The 21,613-nt window shown below is 36.5% G+C and overlaps 2 protein-coding genes across 2 annotated transcripts; one reads left to right on the top strand and one right to left on the bottom strand.

Moving 5' to 3' along the window:
* Window positions 1–1,107: 1,107 nt before the first annotated feature.
* On the top strand, window positions 1,108–8,055 carry LOC133705167 (conserved oligomeric Golgi complex subunit 1-like). The gene is made up of 6 exons (XM_062130292.1): window positions 1,108–3,411; window positions 3,601–3,795; window positions 4,289–4,569; window positions 5,066–5,245; window positions 5,419–5,596; window positions 7,305–8,055. The coding sequence occupies exons 1-6, from the start codon at window positions 1,204–1,206 to the stop codon at window positions 7,476–7,478; spliced, it is 3,216 nt and encodes a 1,071-aa protein (XP_061986276.1). The 5' UTR covers window positions 1,108–1,203; the 3' UTR covers window positions 7,479–8,055.
* Window positions 8,056–15,797: 7,742 nt separating this feature from the next.
* Window positions 15,798–20,264, bottom strand: LOC133704090 (protein ASYMMETRIC LEAVES 2-like). Its single transcript, XM_062128832.1, has 3 exons — window positions 19,597–20,264; window positions 17,169–17,867; window positions 15,798–16,202 (listed from the first exon to the last, which is right to left on the bottom strand). The coding sequence occupies exon 2, from the start codon at window positions 17,851–17,853 to the stop codon at window positions 17,185–17,187; it is 669 nt and encodes a 222-aa protein (XP_061984816.1). The 5' UTR covers window positions 17,854–17,867; window positions 19,597–20,264; the 3' UTR covers window positions 15,798–16,202; window positions 17,169–17,184.
* Window positions 20,265–21,613: the final 1,349 nt, after the last annotated feature.

The following is a 21,613-nucleotide window of genomic DNA, read 5'->3' as shown; positions in this document are numbered from 1 at the left end:
TTTCAAGTCGTTGAGTGTGAGGTAATGAATCTCAGATACGATGCCTTCCCAGGAGTCTTCATCAAGATACAGATTAACTAAAGACTTAAGTTGACCGATTATTTCAGTCTGCGTCGGTCTTTCTCTAGAGCTTCGTTTCCTTTACTTCGAAATTAACAGAGCTCATTTGTCTTCGTAGTGAGGATAGAATTTATTAGCAAAGGGTAAATGAAGATTTTAAGATAAAAATGTGTATGTTACGAAGACAACAAAAATTATTGTTTTGATTTGACTTTACAGCGAGGCAGTGGTGATTCCTGTCTAGAATTTCTCGGGTTCTGCATCAGTCAGTGGTGATGGCAGCTGGGTTTGTGAAGGTGAAGGTAGACAAATTAACCACAGCGGCATCCTGATCTTGCAAGTTTTTCTTTTTTTCTTGGATAATTAATTACTCTGACGAATTTGGATTAATGGCTATTGCTAGTCTACACAATGTTTCCGTGCTTAGTTCTTCCTTCCTCAAGGAATCTCAATCAGAAGCAGTGAGAAGACGGGGTGATGATGGAGGGGAAGCACCCGGACATCGTCACACCTGCAAACACAGCAGGAGCTTGAGGATGAGCATGTGGTGAGTCATGTCCGAGGAAGGGTTAGTGATAGATTGGTCCAACGTCAAAGTGACGGAAAGAGTACTGATCTATTGAGGGTGTTTGCATCTGATAGCCACTTTAACGATCGTAACTGTAACGATCATGGTGGTTCTTCAGAGGGTGGCGGGAGCGAGTACAAATGAAGAGGCAAAGAGGTGCTTGTGCTGATTACTTTTGAGTTTCAATAACTTTTTTGTCATGTGAAAAACAATGGCAGTAATTTTGATAATTTGATATTTTTTAAAAAGAATTTTAGAAGAAAATTAAATATTAATGCATATATAAAATCATGATATAAATGATAATTTTTTTAAATTACAATGGATAATTGCAATTTAGACCCTTTTGTTTTCTTATTTACTTTCTACATCGTCACATGAGAGAGAAAAAAAGGAGGGAATTAAATCAGAATAGGGTCATTTCAGTAAATACAGTTTCACGATAAATAGTAAACACAAACAAAATCTTAAATCTCACATCCCTCCAGATCTTAAAAAAAAGAAAATTACACCACCACCCTTGTCTCTTCTCTGGACACTGCTCCTCTCCCTACATGTAAAATTAATCCAAAACAATGAGAGTATCTACACCCTCCGCTACCGACGACCGCGCCGCCACGCTGAGCGGCGGAGGCTATCGGGACGCCGAATCGCTACTCCGTTCAAAAACCATATCCGAAATCCGCAATGTCGAATCTGCAACTCGACAGCAAATCGAAGAAAAGAAAGAAGAGCTTCGTCAATTAGTCGGTAACCGATATCGTGACCTAATTGATTCGGCCGATTCTATCGTTCTCATGAAATCCTATTGTGGATCAATCTCGCATAACATCGCATCGATTCACATCAACATTCGCTCCCTTTCTGCTTCTCCGTTATCAGAAACCCCCAAATTCACAAACCCTAGCCCTACGCGTGGTAAAATTTATGGGATCGCGTGTCGGGTCAAGTATTTAGTTGATACCCCGGAGAATATCTGGGGATGCTTGGACGAATTCATGTTTTTGGAGGCAGCAGGGAGGTACACACGTGCAAAGCACGTGCAGAATACGTTGATGAGTAGTGATTATAATAAGATCTTGTCGAATTTCCCACTCTTGCAGCATCAATGGCAGATTGTGGAGAGTTTGAAAGTGCAGATTTCACAGAAAAGTCGCGAGAGGTTGTCAGATCAAGGATTGGGAATTGGGGGTTATGCGGATGCGTTGGCTGCGGCAGCAGTGATTGATGAATTGGAGCCTGATCAGGTATTGAGTTTGTTTCTTGATAGCAGAAAGTCATGGATTTCACAAAAATTAGGGGGTTTCGGTTGGGTTGATGTAAAAAATGATAATGTCAGTGGTGAGGTTGTCGTTTTTGTGTTTTGTGAAGTCTTAAAGATAATTCAAGTTAGTGTAGGACAAGTAGGAGAGTTGTTTTTGCAAGTTTTGAATGACATGCCTTTGTTTTATAAAGTTATTTTAGGTTCTCCTCCCGCTTCCCAATTGTTTGGGGGGATTCCGAATCCAGATGAGGAAGTGAGATTGTGGAAATTGTTTAGGGAAAAGCTCGAGTCTGTGAATGTTGCTCTAGATAAAGAATATATTGCCAGGACTTGTTTGAGTTGGTTGAGGGATTGTGGCGGAGAGATTTTGAGTAAGATTAATGGGAGGTTCTTGATTGATGCGATTGCCACGGGTGGAGAGCTTGCGGTGGCTGAGAAGATGATTAGGGAGACCATGGGTAGTAAGCAAGTATTGGAGGGAAGTTTGGATTGGCTCAAGAGTGTTTTTGGGTCTGAGATTGAGTTGCCTTGGAGTAGGATCCGAGAGTTAGTTTTAGAAGATGACTCGGATCTCTGGGATGAGATATTTGAAGGTGCTTTTGTTCAGAGGATGAAAACTATAATCACATCACGATTTGAGGATTTGGTTAGAGGCATCAATTTGGGAGAGTCCATTTGTGCAGTCAGAGAGACTCCTGGTGAACCGATTGACTTTCAGGCATGCTTGAACAGACCTTGCACTGGTGGTGGGGTTTGGTTTATTGAACCCAATGCAAAGAAGTCTGGTCTAGGTTCTGGTCATAAGGTATCGCCTGAAGAGAATGATTTTCATAGTTGTCTCAATGCGTTCTTTGGTCCTGAAGTTAGTCGTATCAGAGATGCAGTGGACAGTTGTTGTCAAAGTGTTCTCGAGGACCTGCTCAATTTCTTAGAATCTCCAAAAGCAGCTCTCAGGCTAAATGATTTGGCACCATTTTTACAGGATAAGTGTTATGAGAGCATTTCAACTATATTAACAGAACTCAAGAGGGAGCTTGATAGTTTATATGCTACAATGGGGAATGCTAACAATGTTGGTCAGTCAGTTTCTCCTGCCATGGTTGTTGACAAATCTCTTTACATTGGGAGACTTTTGTTTGCATTTCAAAACCACTCAAAACACATTCCTGTGATACTGGGCTCTCCAAGGTTTTGGGCCGAAGATACTATGGCTGCAGTTTTTCACAAGTTACCATCTGTATTGAGGCAATCTAGAGTTGCTAATGACTATCCTATCCCTGACAGTCCTGGCAGGCAATTTCCCACTGGATCTAAAAGACAGACCTCATCTGCTGCCTCTGCTTTACTTGGAGCAAATGAAAGTGCAAGTCCTAAACTTGAAGAATTAGGCAGAACCATGAGGGATCTTTGCATCAGAGCTCATATCTTATGGATATCCTGGTTATCTGATGAGCTTTCAACCATTCTTTCTCTGGATCTTGGAAAAGATGATGGATTATCGGCAACAATTCCCTTGAGGGTATGTAGTGTATGCTTGACAAGTTACCATTCTAGCCCTATATTTTGTTTTGATGTTCTCTGTATCTCTGTTAAGCATCTTAAATGGATGTGTGCTGTTATAAAAAATAGTTCTTGTGTTTTCTGTTCACTGCACAATTTGTCTGGTTTGCAAGCATGCTAAGCTTTGTCATCCTCTGAATGTGAGCAGGGCTGGGAAGAGACAGTAGTCAAGCAAGAACAATCTGATGAGAACCAGTCAGAAATTAAAATTTCACTACCATCCATACCTTCACTCTATATCATCACATTTCTATTTCGGGCATGTGAAGAAATCCATAGAATTGGAGGTCATGTTCTGGACAAATCAATTCTGCAAAAATTTGCTTCAAGACTACTGGAGAAGGTATGTAACTGGGCTGGATTGTTGATTTTACTTCCTCCACAAATTCTATTTCAATGTGGTAATGTATGTGTTATTTATAGCCATATTCTAAATCTTAAGCTTATTTTATTATTTTTTGTGTGTTATTGTTTATTATTTAAATAGAAGTTATAAGGCCATTTTTTCATCCTTATTCCTCATTAACAATCTAGGTTGGTACTTGGTATATTCATATGCTGGTGTTGTTTTACAGTGTTTTCATCTTTTAATAATTTCTTTCCTTGCCTGCTGATCATTCGTTTTTCTTGGATCTCATTGTAAATATCAAACATTCATGATTACTTGCACTGCTAGAATTTGTTAAACAGCTGGTTTTTTGGGTCTATTTTTTTTTCCTTGCTTGCTATTTTTTTAAGTGGTGGCTTAGGATGGCAAGAGAAAACTGGTTTAGTTTAAAATTGACCAATGGCATTTCCCATCGTCTTTGTATGTGCTGACTGTATACTTCTTGCAGGTTATTGAAATTTATGAGGACTTCCTTTCCTCCAGTGAGTCTCATCAGTCTCAAGTGTCAGAGAAAGGAGTTCTTCAAATTCTGTTAGACCTGAGATTTGCTGCTGATGTTCTATCTGGGGGTGATTGCAATATTAATGAGGAGATATCTAGAAATCCAAGGGTGAAGATTCCTTTCAGGCGTAAGCAGGAGCAAAGCCATAAGAAGTCGGCCTTTAGAGAGCGTATTGATGGGTTAATTAACTGTTTTTCACAGAGGCTAGATCCCATAGACTGGCTTACGTAAGCCTTTTCATCCTTAATTTAAAAAGAAAGCATGAAAATTTTCAAACAAGTACAACCTTGGGCTTCTGTCTTCTAGGTCTAAAGGTTGTGTGTATTTCTGTGCACATGGCATGCCCTTAATTGATTAATCCATTCATGGGAATTGTCACCATCTTATGGCTTAAGAGTCACAGTTGGCATTCTCCTTATAAGGTCAAGTGTTGAGGCCATAAAGCAAACAACCTGGTCTCTGATAAATTATATAGGTTAAGGTCTCAGCTAATGATAAAAATTTGGGAACTACCAATCTTATATTAGTTGCATGCTGTCCCTTCTACATGTGCGCTGATGTGCTCTCAGGGGACTTCTTTCCTTGTGTATCTCTGCATACCATTTGCATTTTGAACCATTGAAGTAGTAGTTCATTTTCCCATCGTGTTTAGGAGTTATGGCATAATAGAATATCTTTTGTCTGATTTTATGATTCTTTTTGTTGTATTTTTTACTTGTTTAGGTATGAGCCATACTTGTGGGAGAATGAGAGGCAGTCATACTTGCGACATGCTGTCCTTTTGGGGTTCTTTGTGCAACTAAACCGGATGTATATTGATGCTATGCAAAAACTACCATCCAATCCAGAGTCAAATATCATGAGATGTTGTACTGTTCCTCGCTTTAAATACCTTCCAATCAGGTTGATGTTTTAAACACATTTCTTTGAAAATCATGCCCACCAAACATTTGTACATGACATTAATTCAGTGTCTTCTGTTTTTGAATAACCTTTTCAATTATTTCAAGTGTAATTGGTATTTTCTTCTAGTTTCTTAGTTGTCCAATGCAGCTAATTTCCTCTTACTTGTCCAGCACGCCAGCATTGTCTTCAAGAGGGACAACAAAGACTTCTTTTCGAGCAACTTCAGATGATATCTCTTCTAGAAGTTCCTGGAAAGCTTATACCAATGAAGAGCTTTCTCGAAATATTGATTTCGATGAAAACTCTAGTTTTGGTGTAGCAACACCAATTTTGAAGTCTTTCATGCAGGTAAAGCTTTTATTTTTATTTTTTTTGCCTTTCTATATCATGGCCAGACAGGTCTGAGATTCAGAAGATGAGTGTCCCTGAATTTTATTTTTCTTTTCAATTATTATATTACTGAGAAGAGGAAGAAAAGAAGCCTAGTTGTTATTAAATTATGAGAGCATAATTTTGTAGATGTAGCTGATACTGGGTTTATGTAAGAATGAATTATTAGCAGAAATAACATTTTTTTTGTTTGATTTGAAGTTTAATGACACAATGGAGAAGTGCCATGTTTGGTGAATTAAATATCTTCTGGAGAATAGTGAAATATCTAATTTGATTTATGATGGCTGTAGATGATTGGTAGTGCTGTCTACAGTGTCTTGTATGCTCAACTGACTTTCGGATGCGTTTTGGTTCTATGGATTCAAAGCTTAAAGATTTGCTTGAGGGCTTATAGTTCTAGCTGGATCAGGAATGCAGAAGTGGTCTACTTTCAGCTTCTGAAATGGCTACTAAAAGCTGTAATCATTAGTCAAGGCTACTTTCTGGCAAAAAAATTGAAAGCCATCGTGTTCTTTTCAAGGATGTAATGGTTTGTTACGAAAAGGTTTGGATTCGAGGCCTAATACATGATTAGGACAAGGAAAAACAGATAGTTTCTGTGGAGAAGTGACTTGAGTCCACTTGGTTACCTAGGAGAATTTTTACTTCAAGGTGGGGGCTTATATGGAGTTTGTTTAGATTTGTAATCAGCTGCATGGGTGCAGAAGTAGTAAAAAGGAAAGTTTGTGGAAATGACTAAAGCAGTCAAATTTTATGAGAGAAGGTATTTTACCAACAAAAGAAAGTTGTGCTTGCTAAGGGTGGTGATAACTCTCTAATCAGACCTGTTTCTGTTTCTTAGGAGGGGTTAGAGGGGGATGGATGGGATGAATTCCATGTTTGGCATGATGGATGAAGACCTAAGGAAGCAAAGGAAAGATCCTATCCTTCCTCACTTGTTTTGACAGTCCATCCAATGTGGGTGAAGTGGACTCAGTCCTCTCCCTCTTTTGTCAGCCAAAAAACTAGATGGATGGGTTTACATGCATCCTTTCTCCTCATCATTCTCCTAGTTTACTCTTTGATTCGTCCTCCATACCCATCCTTCCTAACAAACAGACTCTGTTCCTGTAGAGATGTGGAGCATGATTTTTGGTAGGCCTCTTTGAAGTCTGATAGCTTACCGGCAATTCCATACTCTATTAAAACCACAAAGCTGTAGGATAGAAGCATTCTGACAGCATGTGCCCTTAAAATAAAAAGAAAAAGACAACCAATGTAAGGCCTGGGAACTGCAATAAGAATTTATGCTTGGGATTGGGAAGTATAGCATTCAAACTTCAGAAGAGAAGACAAATACCACTCTTAGAAATGGCAGGGAGACTGGAAAGAAATTCTAGCTTAATTAAGCAAACAGTCATAAGCTATGTAGTTAATACTAGTAGTTCCACAGATAAAGTTATCAATGATGATTACGCCATTGCTTATTTTCTTTATTTGATCATAGTGAGTAAATATATACTGGATTCTAGCAAGTATGATTATGTAAAATTTGAGGGATGGCATGCTTTTTCCCCCTTTGTTGTGGCATTTTCTTGATTTAGTTTTTGGTGGACAAACATAGGTTAATGTTGTTGTCTGAGAAGCTAACATTATGATAACATTTTTTTCTCATGTTGACCAGGTTGGAAGCAGGTTTGGAGAGAGCACTTTAAAATTGGGATCTATGTTAACGGATGGGCAAGTAGGCATATTCAAGGACAGATCGGCAGCTGCCATGTCAACATTTGGTGATATTTTACCTGTCCAAGCAGCTGGTCTTCTTTCATCATTCACAGCTACCAGATCAGACTCTTGATTTCCCGTGATCTAATTTACTTGCACATGTTATATTAGTGATGAGAATGTGTGGCAATTCGGTCATTGTATCATTCTATGCATGATATGATGCAGAAATCAATATGAAATGGAGAGACAGAGTACAGGATAAAATGTTGGAATGATGGTAATATGTGAAGAAAAAGAAAAGCACCTGGAAGTTTGAATAGATCCAGCGGGAATCAAAAGTAGGTATTTTGTTCGCCAGTCTATACTGTAGAAAGAAACCAATAAAAACCCAACTGGGTATGAAGAAATGTGATTGGTTTATACATGATGTTACTTTGTACAGAGAGACCATTGTCTCCGCTGACTATTTCCTTCACTGATGTCATAGATACATGCTGAGGTTTTTGAGGATGTAAAGCAGAATATCTAGCAATATATTCTTAGCTTGGTTCATAGTTTGTGTTTCAGTGGTTTAAGAGTCTCTCTCCGGTGAAGGCTCTATTCTCCTCCTGTTGCATTGGCTTGTCCCTATAGATTTTGTATTTGTTTAACGAGACTCTTGTTCAACTGGAATAAACGGTATAAAACATTGGTTTTGCTGATGAAAAGCTTTTAAGTTTTGTGGTTGAGAAATTATTTAGATTATCATCCGCTGGCTTCTTTTCCGGTGTTGCTTGATTGCTTTTTCCTTCCAAGATTTGTGTGTTTGTTTATGCTTTTTACATTTGGCAAGATATTCCTGTGCTTTCTCAAAGAAAAATACCGTGCATTTTCTTCTGGAATTTTCCTTTACTCCTTTCGCGTTCAAGGTGATATATTTTTTGCTGAGCAGAAAAGGAAGAAGAAGAAATTGAAAGGAGTTGCTGAATTGCTGTTCCCAGTCCAGCATAAAAGGTGCTGAATGGAGGGAAGCCTCATGCTCCATCTGAGTAAGTTTTAGTTAGAGATTATATTGAAAATCGATTCACAGGTTACAAATAATTTGAAAATTTTCCGTGTTCTATTGCATATATGTGGTGGTAGTACTGCTTTATTTAACAATTTTATTGATGAAGAGGCCAGTATGCCCAGAGAAACATAATCAGCATGAAGCCCTCATAAAATTAAGCAATGGAGGATCATATAATGAAGCCTTCACAAGATTAAGCCATGGAGGAGCATACAGTAATATAGAAAGGTCCAGGTAGTCCTGAACTATCCAATGTCCGATGGCTAAAAAAACAAAAAGAACTCGTAAAAAGAAACATACAGCGGGGCCGGCAAACTACGGCCACCGTCATGCAAGAAAGCGGTTCCACTTCAAAATCCGCCGCAAACCGCAATTTTAGTAACCCATGTATGGTGCAACCATCTTGGCCTAATCTCCATAAGGATGGTCCGTGATACATGTGGCCCATGCTTGCCTCGTATACTCATCTCATAAAAAGTATTATAAACATAATGTATTTCATGAATTTTTTAATAAATTATATTTGCAGTTTTTAACTATATAAAACATATTAAAAAGAGTATCGCCGATCACATATTACATTTTATATAAATTATTTATTTATCCTTTCAAATTAATTTTCACACGGGCTTATGAAATTCGTTATTATCCCTTAAACAAACTTGCTTTTAACTTTAATTCCCGAATTTTAATCAGCAGCATTTAACTAAAACCAAGCTTGGTTCATTTATATAGAGGATTTTTAAAATAGACAGGCATAGATTTCTTATATCTTAACAAGCTGGAACCAAGTCTCTAGCGAGATGAGTTTCAAGCGGTCCATGAGCGCCTCTGGTCACTTGCAAAGATTTGACGATTAATTTTTAAAACATATCATTGTCTCTTTCTTATGCATATAGCTATAGGGTGTTCGGCTCGGACTACCACAACCGAGCTCACTTGTCTTGAATCCTTGCTGTATTTTGAGTTTGGAATACCAAGCCTGAATTTTAAAAGTGTTTTTGTGTTAGGTTTATTTTGAAGGGTTTTTTAAATCTATTTTATTTGTATACATCAACACAGTGAAGTCAAATAGCTCAAGAAAAGAGGACCTGCTAATTAATTGCAAATATTTGAATCTATATTTTTCATGGTCAAAGGATAACTTATTAGCGTCTAGTTCAAGTTCTGAGCAAATTGCTAGGATCGTGTGCACAAGTATTTCTCTTGTGACAGACCTAACAATAGTATATATATTTAAAGAATTTTCAACATGCACATTAAGTGTATTCATCCACCATCTTGACGAGCTTCGGTAAATGCTCCACACGTGCATGTTGTCAATTAAGGACTAATACTGCAATAATCGTCATTTAATTACAAGTGCATTGTGAAAAAATTGAGGTGTATGAGCATGAAAAGAAAAGAAAAGAGATGCATATTGTTGACTTAAGACTATACGTGGACACCCATCATAAGACCAGCTAGTCATGTGTATTGGTTTGTGGAGCCGAGGAGGAGGAGGAGGAGGAGGATAGAAATTCTTTCATTTAATTTGATATCTTCAAAGTGAGAGGAGAGGAGAGGAGAGGAGAGGAGGGGGACAAAGAGCACGTAATTGAGGTAGAGAGAGAGAGAGAGGAGGGCAACAGATGTTACGACTGAAAATGTTCTTTTGTTCTTTCTTTGAATTCTCTTTCCATTTGCATGTATGTATGCCTACAACATGTTAGAGCATGGGGAAGAGTGCAAATGCCAAACTCCAAGAAGGAATGGAAAAAAGAATAGTCAAGAGAAAGGTTTAGTCAAGTCATGCTCATATGCCTTCCCTCTGATTTGTTCTGCGTATCTCATAAAGTGTAATAAGGAAGGGGTCATGGTGTTGGCACTGTCCAATAAATGCCATAGCATCGAGTAGGGCCAATCGCACATCTTCAATCTTGCATGATGGGTGGTGGCATGGGGATTTGGAGGGAGGCTCAGAGGGACAACCCGAAATAAATGCGAAAGCTTATAAAGGCTCTTCCTGCTCTCACTACCCTATTTTGGTATCGTTAGGCGTGCTTCTGTCGGGATATCCCCCTACCCTTGAAACCGTCCCTTTCACCTCTCCTCATGAATTATCCACTCCGTCACCTCTTGTGCAGTCTAACAAACCCTCCACTCCTCTAGGTTTTCACTATCCTTTTTAGCAATGTCTTTTACTGCAGCAACCAAAAGGTCCACCGATTTCTCCCACCGTGTATATATATTTGGGTCTTTCCTTTCATTTCCCCCCCTCGATTAATGTGATAATGTCTAACGTAGCTAAATGTAAGCTTGATATGTTCGCTGACTTGTTGCAGGAGGGATTTGGGCCTTTTCGAGCTACTTAATCCCTTCAAGGGAGAAGACATGATGTGTTTGAATTCGTGGGTTCACAGACACGAGTCTTCTTAGTTTTTTAGATGTTTCGTTCTTTACTCTGAATTGTTTCCTGAGCCTGTCAAGGAGGGTTGATACATAGCGAGGAGGGATTCGACAAGTTAACATGAATACTAGTACTAATGATGACCTACTTATGATCAGACTGGTGAAGAAGCCGAATCACCACCTTTATTTGGACGAGTTACAGGTCCCTGATCAATTTGACTTGTTCCCTGGATATTGAAGAGTCAACCACAATAATCCCCCCATTTGATTAAACATGGGTGCCTACTATAAATAGGCTTTTATACGGGAATTAACTTATATTAAAAAATAATATAAATTATACTTTAAAATTTTATTTAATAATTTAAATTATTATATTGAGATTATTTTACATCTCGTAGCTGCACACCGAAAACTAAAATATACAAGACAAAAGTATTTGTGATAAATTAAGAAATTAGCACTCAAAATATAATTAAATTGGACAAATGATATCGCGGTTCACAACGTGACATTAATTAAATGTTGTGTTTTTGAACTACAATATTCTCAAGGAGATCCTTTTGAGAAATGATTGGATATTTGATAAAACGGTTGGACTGTAGTTAAAACGGTCAGACCGTTTTAGTTACTGTAAGATTTTGGGCTATTTTCGTGTTTTAAACCTGAAAAAGTTTATAAAATCATAATTTTCATTGATCTAAAATTTTATTTACTTTATGATTTTAGAGAGTTAAAATATTTACAATCTTATCAAAATTTTGACAGAGTTTCCTCTATATAGGAACTGTACCCAAAATTTTATCCCGCTTAAAAAAACAACAATAACCACAATCAACAAAATCCAACTAAACTCAATACATTCTCATATTCCATAATAACAAGCAGCCTCAGGAATGAAAAAAAAACATGCATACAAGCAAAATGAATATAAATATTTCAATGAGGCAATATTCAAGTAATCCCATAATATATAAACATGACTCATCTATCTATCTTGGACAAAATTCAAAACACATATGTGTGGCTGTTTTAACTTTGTTATCTCAAATGAATATGATCTTTTATGATATTCCCATGCAAATAGCACTTAAATTCCCCTACACAAATACATGATACTCTATTGCATCAACTTGTGTGTGTATTTAGCTATATTATTAGCCGATTCCAACAATATGCACAAAATCTTTAATTTAGAAAATTAACCTAAATTAAACTCAACACATAATTAATTGAAACAATCAATTCATCATTAATTCAACTTATTTTCATGTTAAACTATATCAAACAAACTCTAATATTGCATGTATTTTTAACTAATTTATCATTGATTCAACAAACTCTAAACTCACCATAAACCCTAAATTCAACCTAAATAATTAATTGATTTCAACCAAACCACATACAAATTTATAGTAATGTAGTATGTTTAACTTGCTTATAGGGACTACAAGAATAGCTGAGGCAGCAACGACAGTGGTGGTTGAAGCAAAGTGAACGAAGAATTCTCAACACAAAAACATCAAAAAATACTTAAAGACTAAGATGAGTTCATTATTTGGTTGATTTAAGGGAAAAATTTAAGTGTTTAATGATTTTTTTAAGAGAAAAATGAGGGTATTAATGGTTTTTTCTATAAAAACATTGTTATGTGTTTAATTTGTTTAAATTTTAATTAATGTCATATTTATGAAGTGCAACATGTAAATATTAAGTTATAAAAGCTTGATATTTAAAGAAAATTGTATTTTAAAAGCATGATAAAATTAAATTATATCATTTCATCAAAATTTTTTAAACGGTATCATTCTCCCGTATTTTAAATTTATTTTGATAATTTTTTTCTTAAAAAAACCCAAATATTGATGTCTAGACAAGAAGTCATGCTCATGGCGCGGCCCCTCCATGCGCATCATGCATGTACATCATGGGTAGGATCCACACCCATATGCATGCGTCAGTAGTTGCTGTGTTGAATATGAGAGAGAGAGAGGGGGAGGGGGGACTGGGGAAGCATTTAAAGGGAAGTCATCATTGCAAAAGTACGTCATCATTGCCATGCAAACAATATATTGTTTTTTGACTACATCTTTTCTTGAGAATCACACAGTTGATTTGATTATTAAAATGGTTAAAAGCAGGGCAGCTTGCATATGTATGCATGCCTTCTTTAATTCTGCGTTATTTCTCTTGAATTGCCATCTATTCCGTGCTTGACGATCCCTGCTTTGCTTTGGATTTTGGGTTCTTGTATTGCAGTATATACGTGTAATAAATGACTCCTTTTTCTACATTGACGTTTCCTCTGCAACGGCCTTTCATGCTTCTGGCATACAGAGAGATAGAGATGGAGAGAGAGAGGGTTTTTCTTGGGGGTCTCTCTTTATTTGTCACACCCACCCTCTCTTACAGTACTGTCCTTCTTGTCTTACTCAGTTGTCTTCTGTTTTTTCTGAGAAATGCCTTTTGCTTAACAGTCACCATAGCTTCTTAACTAAATAAGCTCAAGCATTTTACCATGTCTCTCTCTCACACACTCATGTAATGGTACGTACAGCTCTCTTGCTGTGTGTACATAGATAGATATGGAGATAATATTGTGTTTTGCCTAACACACCTCTAGTACCCCTTCAATTTCCGTTCCATCCCATCCGAAGATCTTGTATCTCAAGGTTCCGCGGCTACCTAGCTTGCCTTGGATATATATATATATATATATGGTGAGGTATTTGTGAGAGTTTTGCACGACATTTATCATAGAAGAATATCGCTCCATATATATATATATATATATATATATATATATATATATCTTGCAAGAAAATACCATACCGATTCTTTTTTTCATGGCCTACACAAATATTAATTACATGGTTGCTGCTTAAATAAAAATAAAATCTCCATGACCCCTTGAATTCCAGCACACGCCTAGGATTTAATTTGGTTACTACAAACCAAAATTGATTAGTACAAGGTTTACCTTCCTTCTCAAATTAGGACAATTGTTGTACTTCAAACCCTATTTTATATATTTTAACAAATCCCTGTCTTAGCTTAAATTAGGACACTTAATCATTTTATACTCCGAACTAATTATTTCTGTGAAGTTCACTTCTTCTTTTTCTTGTACTTGCAGATCTCTTCGTATAAAAATCTTGATTGTCACTAATCATCAAAGCTCAATCAACTCTCTCAACTAATTAAAGATTGCCTTTTTATATTCAACTAAAGATCTCTTCATTGCGCGCACCATCTTGCACTTCATTTTTCATCAACTTTTATTAATTATTAAGCATCAATTTTTCTCTCATAGCCATCGAAGCATCATGACTAATTAACTCCATCTATAACCACGCGAATCAAGTCGCCTAAATAAAATTTAATCCCCTTCAAGTTTCAGCACATGTCTAATTAACATCACCATGCATTATTTTCACTGTATTACAGACTTGTCATCGTGTTCCATACCTGTATCGAGTCATTTTAATTTGATGTACCTTCTTCCACTCGTAGAATAAACAAACGATGCTTCAAACATTACTTGTTGTTGAGGTATTCTTGTCATTGTCATGTTAAAAAATAATATGAATTTAAGTTTTTAGGTTGAAATGATTCTTTGACATGTTATCAGAGGCTCAATAACCAAGCGATTACAAGTTTAAATCCTATCATCTTTATTTATTTGATAAAATTAAGTACAACATAATATAAATATCTGTAAATTTTAAATTCATAAAGCTTTCAATTGAGAATATATATTAAAAATTAATATAAATTATAATTTAGAACCTCACCTAACAGTTTAACTTTTTAAATTGAATTATTTCTGTAAAGTTTCAAACTAGAGTGATGATCTAGCAACAATCTTTCCACTGCGACCCCGTATAGATCCCCATCAGATAAATAAAAATGTATAAGTGTTAAGTTTCTTTCACTCGTATCTTTCTTTTGATCATTTGCTATCTCTAAATGCATCTTCTCCATAACCAACAATGCCTTTTGCGATCCTTGTTGTGTCAGAATAGTGCGCACCTTCATTCTTCACTTGACACAAACCAAAAGTTACTGAGTATGCTCAAATCTATCAATCTCAAACTTCAGATCCATGTTCAATTATTTGCACGAACCTGCAATCAATCTTGAACCTGAGGTTCATTGTAAATTAAGCAATAACATAAAATAAAAGGGACACAAAATATGGGACATGGTTCGGCAAATGCTAGGCCATAAGAACTTCACTGTAAGAAGTTTGAAGATTGCAACCACTAATCAAGCACGCATGCAAGTGCCTCGCTATCCAAAATCCAATTACACTAAAAAAAACTCTCATATGAAAATATCATACTAACTCTTAAATTTATCATAAGTATTTCACACATGTTGCTTCAACAAAAAAAATCTATCACGACCTCTTAAATTTCAACAGAGAGAGAGAGAGAGAGAGAGAGAGAGAGAGAGAGAGAGCTCTTCACATCCACACACACACAACCCTACAAACCATAAACTAAATAGGAAAAAAACGACCTTTCTTTTCAAATCAGGTCAATTGTTTCTTTCCTTTTCAGCAAATATATATTCTATTATTCACTTTAAGCCATATAACAATAAAATTTTGACAATTTCTTTTTTTTTTTAAAAAAAAAAGGATAGAATGTATATCTCCGCTGTTGTACGTTGGAAATTTACGAGGAGGAAAAAATAATCCTCTTTACACAAAAAGTACAATTAACAATTAAATCATGTGCCCGCCACTAGAATTATGCAGACTAAATATCATTTCAGAGTGAAATCAAGGTTTTCTCATCAAAGATAATTTATATCAAGTCTTTAGAGCAAGTTTTTAAAGTCGCTATCATCTCAAGCACCAGAGGGAGGTAATTAACAAGCTTCACATGGGATTCTGAATAGTTGAAATTGAGGAGCCATCATTTAATGCAACAATGTACAAATAATAATTTCTGATAGAAGCATCAAATGGTAGAGCAAAGGAAGAAAGAGGGAAAAAAAACATGATTAAAACTACAAATATATAATATGGCTGCCTCTGTTTAAATAGAAAAGGTTCAAAGGATAGAAACAAAAACTAGGCCATGCATGCCTGCCAGCCATGGCACGTTGTAAGAAACAAAACCCCGCAAATTAATGGTGCTAGCTGCTGTGAGACTGGAAGAGCTAAGTAAGTACATTTTTGGCATGGCAAGCAAATATATCTTGCTTTCAAGGGCCAATAACAAAATGACAAGAAAGTTTGAACTAGGAGAGAGGGACACATTTATATATAAACTTAGACACGAGTAGCAAAAATTTCTATAAAAAAGGGGTATCAATTCGTTCGAGATAGAATTTCCCATCACTTTCTAGTTGTTTTTCTTTATGATGATGATGATCAAGAGTGAGTCCCTTCAATGTGGAGCCCTGCATGTCAAGCCAAAAGACAAGAAGAATATGAATAAGAAAGCTTGATGTAGACTTTTTGTTAGCAAAACGTTTCATTTGCTGACATTTTAATTCGTTCTATGGAATGATTGTGTGTGTGTGTGTGAAACTCGAAATCCATGAGATGATAGTTTACTGGCTCACACAATCGTTTGCATTTGATGAAGGTCCTACCGAGCAAGTCTATATATATATATATATATATATATATATATACTGTGGGCAAAAAACAGTGTTCTTGAAGCAAACATTATTTGACAGCTATTTCTTCTCTGTGGGAAGGAGGATGCTTGGTAGACACTTTGGTCAACCGAGGAAAGTGTGTGCTACTGTGAATCAATGTTTCGATAAGAACCCGGTTCGAATCATCATGCTCTTTTTACTATACAAACTGAGGGAAAAAAAGATTAAATAAATAAACACGTTTCTTCTGTTACATGTGGAAGAATCCTTTCCACGTAAAAAGTTAAAATGTTTTACCAATTACCGCGACCCAGGTAAATAATCCCTAGTCTTGGTAGAATTGTCCTTTCTTATAATAATAATAATAATAATAATAATATGAAATCCTATATAAGAGGATTAGAAAAATATAGAAACCTCTAATTAATGAACCAGCACAATCTAAAGATCGAGAAACCCTCTTTCAACATATTAAAAGGTGACACGTTTTTTCTTTTCAAAACTTGCAGCTGAATAAAATTTCCACGTCAACCTAAAAAGATAAACACACATCAATTTCTGAAAAGTTTTCTGATTTGTTTTTAAATTCCGAACCCTAGTTTCTCGAATCTGATCTTCAAAAGCCCTGTGATATTTTAGCTTCTTCATTATCTTGTGTTCGTTTTTGTTATTGTTGCCACTGCTGTTTAACAACAAGTATTTTGATATATATATATAAAAATAGTAATAGATGCATAGACGAAGGCAAATGAACGTTTTGACCTGTGGAAGAGAAACCCTAAGAGGGGTCGATGGTGCGGCGGTCATCTCCAGTAGCGGCTCTTGGTTGCTGGAACTGACTAAGTTGCCCAATACTTGCAGAGACATTCATAGCAAGAAGGCTTGCGTCATAGTTATTCCCCGAGTCAAAGCTCCTCATCATCTGTTGCTGATCCCTAGAAAAAAACTGGTGGTGGTAGTGGTGATCCCTAGATCCTCCCCCTCCAGCTCCAATCAAATTAATCCCCAGATTTTGTGGGTGGTGGTGGTGGTGATGCGTTGTTGCCGTGGCTGTAGCTGCAGCGGCTGCGGCCGCAATTAGTGATCCAGCATGGCCATTGATGCCCAAGTTCTGATATTTGGAGAGTTCAGATTTTGCACAGCTAAGATCCATCTGCAGCTGGCGAAGTTGGTGCTGAAGGAGTGAAATGACCCCAACACAGCCATAAACCGGGTCACGGAGACGCATGTCGGCCTCGTAGGCCAAGGAATTGACAGCATCTTCACGCTGAGAAGGGTGCAATTCGTTGAGAAGTTTTGTGACATTGCTTGCCCCGAAAACTTTATGGACATTGGAAAATTTTTGTGGCTGGTCAGGTGGGAAGTAAGGGGCAAATACGCATTCAGGTTGACATTTGCGCCGCAGAAATTTGCAGGCTGCACATGGAGAATTTGATGAAGAAGCCATTTCCACCTTCTCCTCTGAAATGCAATGAAAAACCGAGAAAAAAAAACACCATCAAATTAATAAAAATCTAATATTGCATAAATAAAATGAAAAAATAAATGAAGAATAAAGATGTCGATTTTCTGTGTGAACAAAAAGCTATATTAAATACCATAACGTACGTGCGGCTTGAGGTAGCAATAATCAGCTAACCACAACTTCGACTTAACAAGAGAAATTTGAGGAGCTTGTCCTTAATTTTGACATAAAAGAGATCATAAAGGGAAAATCAATAACAAGCCTAGTATCTAGCTAGCTAGGTGAAGCACAAAATACAACCCAATTAAGGTTAACAAAATTAAAAAAAGAAATGAATTGTTAGAGGATGAAATACAAATTAAAACAATCTTAAAGCTGCAGGCACAAGTGGGGATGCGGCTGCGATGCCTGATATTAGGGTTTGGGGCTGACTTACCTAGAAGATGGGATCTCAAAAAAGTAAAGAAATGAAATTTAAGGAAACAAAAAAAGTAAGAAGAACACAAGAAATGGCAAGCTGACAACTTCAAATAAATGTGCTGGGAGAAGAGTTTCTGCATATAGAACTTTAGAAATTGGAAAGGTTACCCTTTTCAGGATCTGTCCCCTATAATTACTGGTTTTACTCTTCTTATTGAGGAATCAAAATGTGTCTACCAGCAGAAATTAAGCAACTGATGGAATCTTCTAGTTTAGAGAATTACGGCTACCAAATAATACACATGTGTCTCCTCTCTCTCTCTCTTCTCTTCTCCTGAGTCTACTTATCTATTTATAGATATGTCTATAAATTTATTCCTCTTGTGCTGTCCAGAAACCCTAAGTAGCACCAGCAAAGACAACTGCACAGAAAGACAAGAAGAAGGGGATGATGTTTAAGGGGAGCTTGTAGGGGTTTATGGAGGAAGGGGGCAGGTGGGAAAGGAAAAAAAAAGAAAAAAAGAGAGGAGAGGTTGATTTCAGGAGTAGAGTTTTGTGGATTGGATCTCGTGTAGTAAAGTTTTTGGGTTTCACTCTTTTCGAAAGAAAGTTTTGGGGAGTAGATCTCGCTTGCATTTCATAGCTTACTATCATATACTAGCAATTAACTACTTTGCTTCTTCATTTTCCTTCTAAAGATGAACGAGACTTTTTAAGGTAGAGAGAGATATGGAAATATCTTGGGATGAACCCATATCACCATATATTATAATACAATATCTTATATAAAAATCAGCTATCTAGCTAGGTAGAGGGAATGAATCATTAAAAAAAAATGCAAAGAGATTTGATGAAAAGGAAAGATGAAGGTATAAAGGGGAAGAATAAGCTTTAAAAAGAATGCTCTGTCTCCAACTGTGTGCGAGATCTTGGGATGAAGAATCTCCTTAATCCTATTCTTTTTTGTCTAGGGAGTTCAATTCACAGAATTGTTTTTAAGAAATATGGATCGAGAAAACGATGCTTATGACATGATAGGCAATGTAAAGGAGCATAGTACAAGTACTGCTTGTGGGTGCGTGGCCTCGGTTTCTTCAGTCAAACCTATCCTTTTTCTTTCCTAACATTTTACCACCATTATTGCTGATATATAGATGGAGAGGACGATGATCTTTTCCTGTCATATAGGAAGAGAAAAGAACAACAAAAGAGATGGCCTTTCAAAGCTTTTTAAGCTTCTTACACCCAGACTTTTTTATATTTTCTTCTCCTCGTTATTACTATTGTGTTTTCAAAGAGTCTTACCTTGGTTGTTGAAAGTCGATCAAAAATGAAAGAAGAACGCCTCCTCTCTCCTTATTGTGCCTGCTGGGAGTATGATGTGATACGATACGAGACTAATTATAATAAAGGATACCGGGCTGCTGGTTCATGCAAGTTTCTCTTCGTTTTTGGGATCTTTATATCTTCTCTATTTCTTAGCCGGAAACAAATGGCAAAGAATAAGCATATAAAGATGATGATGAGTAGGCGCGGCTGAGGTGTAGGGGGAGAGTACTACTGATCAAAGAAAAGGAGAGAGTAGTACAGAGAGAGTGAGTCTTGCACTTAGCTAGAGAGAGAGAGTGGTGTATGGGAGGTGGTATCAGCGAGGGAGAAGGGGAAAGTCCCCCCAGAAGCAGAGGCTAAGGAGACGGAGAGAAAGCAAACACAGGCAATGAGTGAGTGAGTGAATTAGAGAGAAAAAGAGAAAGAGATAGAAATAGGGGGAGGGGAGAGAGGGCAATGAGTGAGTGATTGATCAGAGCGCGAGCGAGGGTGTGTTTGTTTGTTCTTGTTATTATTACTCCTCTGCTGCTCTCTCCCTTCCTCCCTACTCAGACTCCTTTCAGAGATTTGGAGCATGTTGTGTTGTTTTGACATGACCTTTCCTCCTTTAATCTCTCTGTACACTACTAGTATCTAGTACCATCTTTTTCTTTATTTTTGTCAAGATACTTTTTGAGAGTTTTTATTAAATATATAGCCTTTCAGGTTGAGCATCTGTCCTCCCCTACCCACCCGCCCTGCTACCGACCATCTCTCTCTCTCTCCGAGCGAAAATCATAATTAAATGCTTCCATTGCTCCGTTTCTATCATCTCTCTGTATGTTTTCGGTGTTTCAATTTTTTCCTTTGCCAAATATCCATGCGGACAAGCTTCCCCCCCTTCAGTGCATCCCTAGCGATCGATTTAATTAAGGAAAAACAAATGAAACTGGATAGTTTATGCATCTAACCATCACTAGTGTCCGTGAGATCTATCCTTGCACTGATATCAAAGAAATCAGTATAATTAACAAAATAACTTCGGTTATATATATTTTAGCGGATATATAAATATATTTTCTCCATTTCTAGATATTTTTTTAATTCAAGACTTAATTCGAATTAGCATTTAGACAGAAAAAACATATTCGTCTCTAGCTAGATATCTTTAACATTAAAAAAAAAAACTTTAACCTTAAAAAAAACTGTAACAAAAAGACAAAGAACACATATATGTGTGAGTTTGGCCTACATGATAGTACTATCGTTTATCGTACCCAGAGGAGATTTAATCTTGCTTAATTGAGAAAGAAAGAAAGAAAAAAAAAACAGAGAGGGATAGCAATTCGAAACCAAGCATTACAGGCCCTGCACCAAGGGTAATGGGATATTGTGCAAACTGTGAAGAATATTCACTACTTTACATGCAATTTCATAGAAGGACCATGATCAAGAAGAAATCTACTGAAAATAGTACAATGAAATCTATATTGGAGGAATTATCATAATTTTATAATTTATATTATATATTTTATATATTAATCAGAGTTAATATAGATGAATCCAATATGTTATTTTCTAAATATTTTATAAAAAAGTTGTTGTATTAAATTTCTTTTAGTTAATTTTTTTTAAAATTTTTTAAGTTGCACTTGTACTTGAAAGCTGTATTGGATTAGTTTCTACATAGTTTATTTAAATAAAAAAACATTGTTAGAATATTTTTTTTAATGTTGCAAAAATAAATAATTAATCGGACTGGTATCATAACATTATAAATTATCCAGCTGGAGACTATAGATAAGAAAAATAAGTACAATACAAGGACATATTAATAAATATATCATAATTATAATTATCAAGATCTGTAAGAAGCCAAAATGTATTAATAAAAGGGTAAAAACCCTATAGCGGACGAACACAGCAAAGAGCTGGACCCGGTGCTATGATCATCCACGTACGCGATCCTCACATCACGATGCAAAACTACTACTAGATTTTCCAAGAGCACACT

The sequence above is a fragment of the Populus nigra genome, chromosome 10 (assembly GCF_951802175.1).
Source record: "Populus nigra chromosome 10, ddPopNigr1.1, whole genome shotgun sequence".
Taxonomy (NCBI): domain Eukaryota; kingdom Viridiplantae; phylum Streptophyta; class Magnoliopsida; order Malpighiales; family Salicaceae; genus Populus; species Populus nigra.
Note: the sequence above shows the minus strand (reverse complement) of the source record. Positions and strands in the feature narration are given on the sequence as shown.

Coding starts and splice junctions, on each gene's coding strand:
- LOC133704090 (XM_062128832.1), bottom strand. CDS start 17,853: ATGGCTTCTTCATCAAATTCTCCATGTGCAGCCTGCAAATTTCTGCGG.
- LOC133705167 (XM_062130292.1), top strand. CDS start 1,204: ATGAGAGTATCTACACCCTCCGCTACCGACGACCGCGCCGCCACGCTG. Junction 3,412..3,600: donor CGGCAACAATTCCCTTGAGG/GTATGTAGTGTA, acceptor GAATGTGAGCAG/GGCTGGGAAGAGACAGTAGT. Junction 3,796..4,288: donor CTTCAAGACTACTGGAGAAG/GTATGTAACTGG, acceptor TACTTCTTGCAG/GTTATTGAAATTTATGAGGA.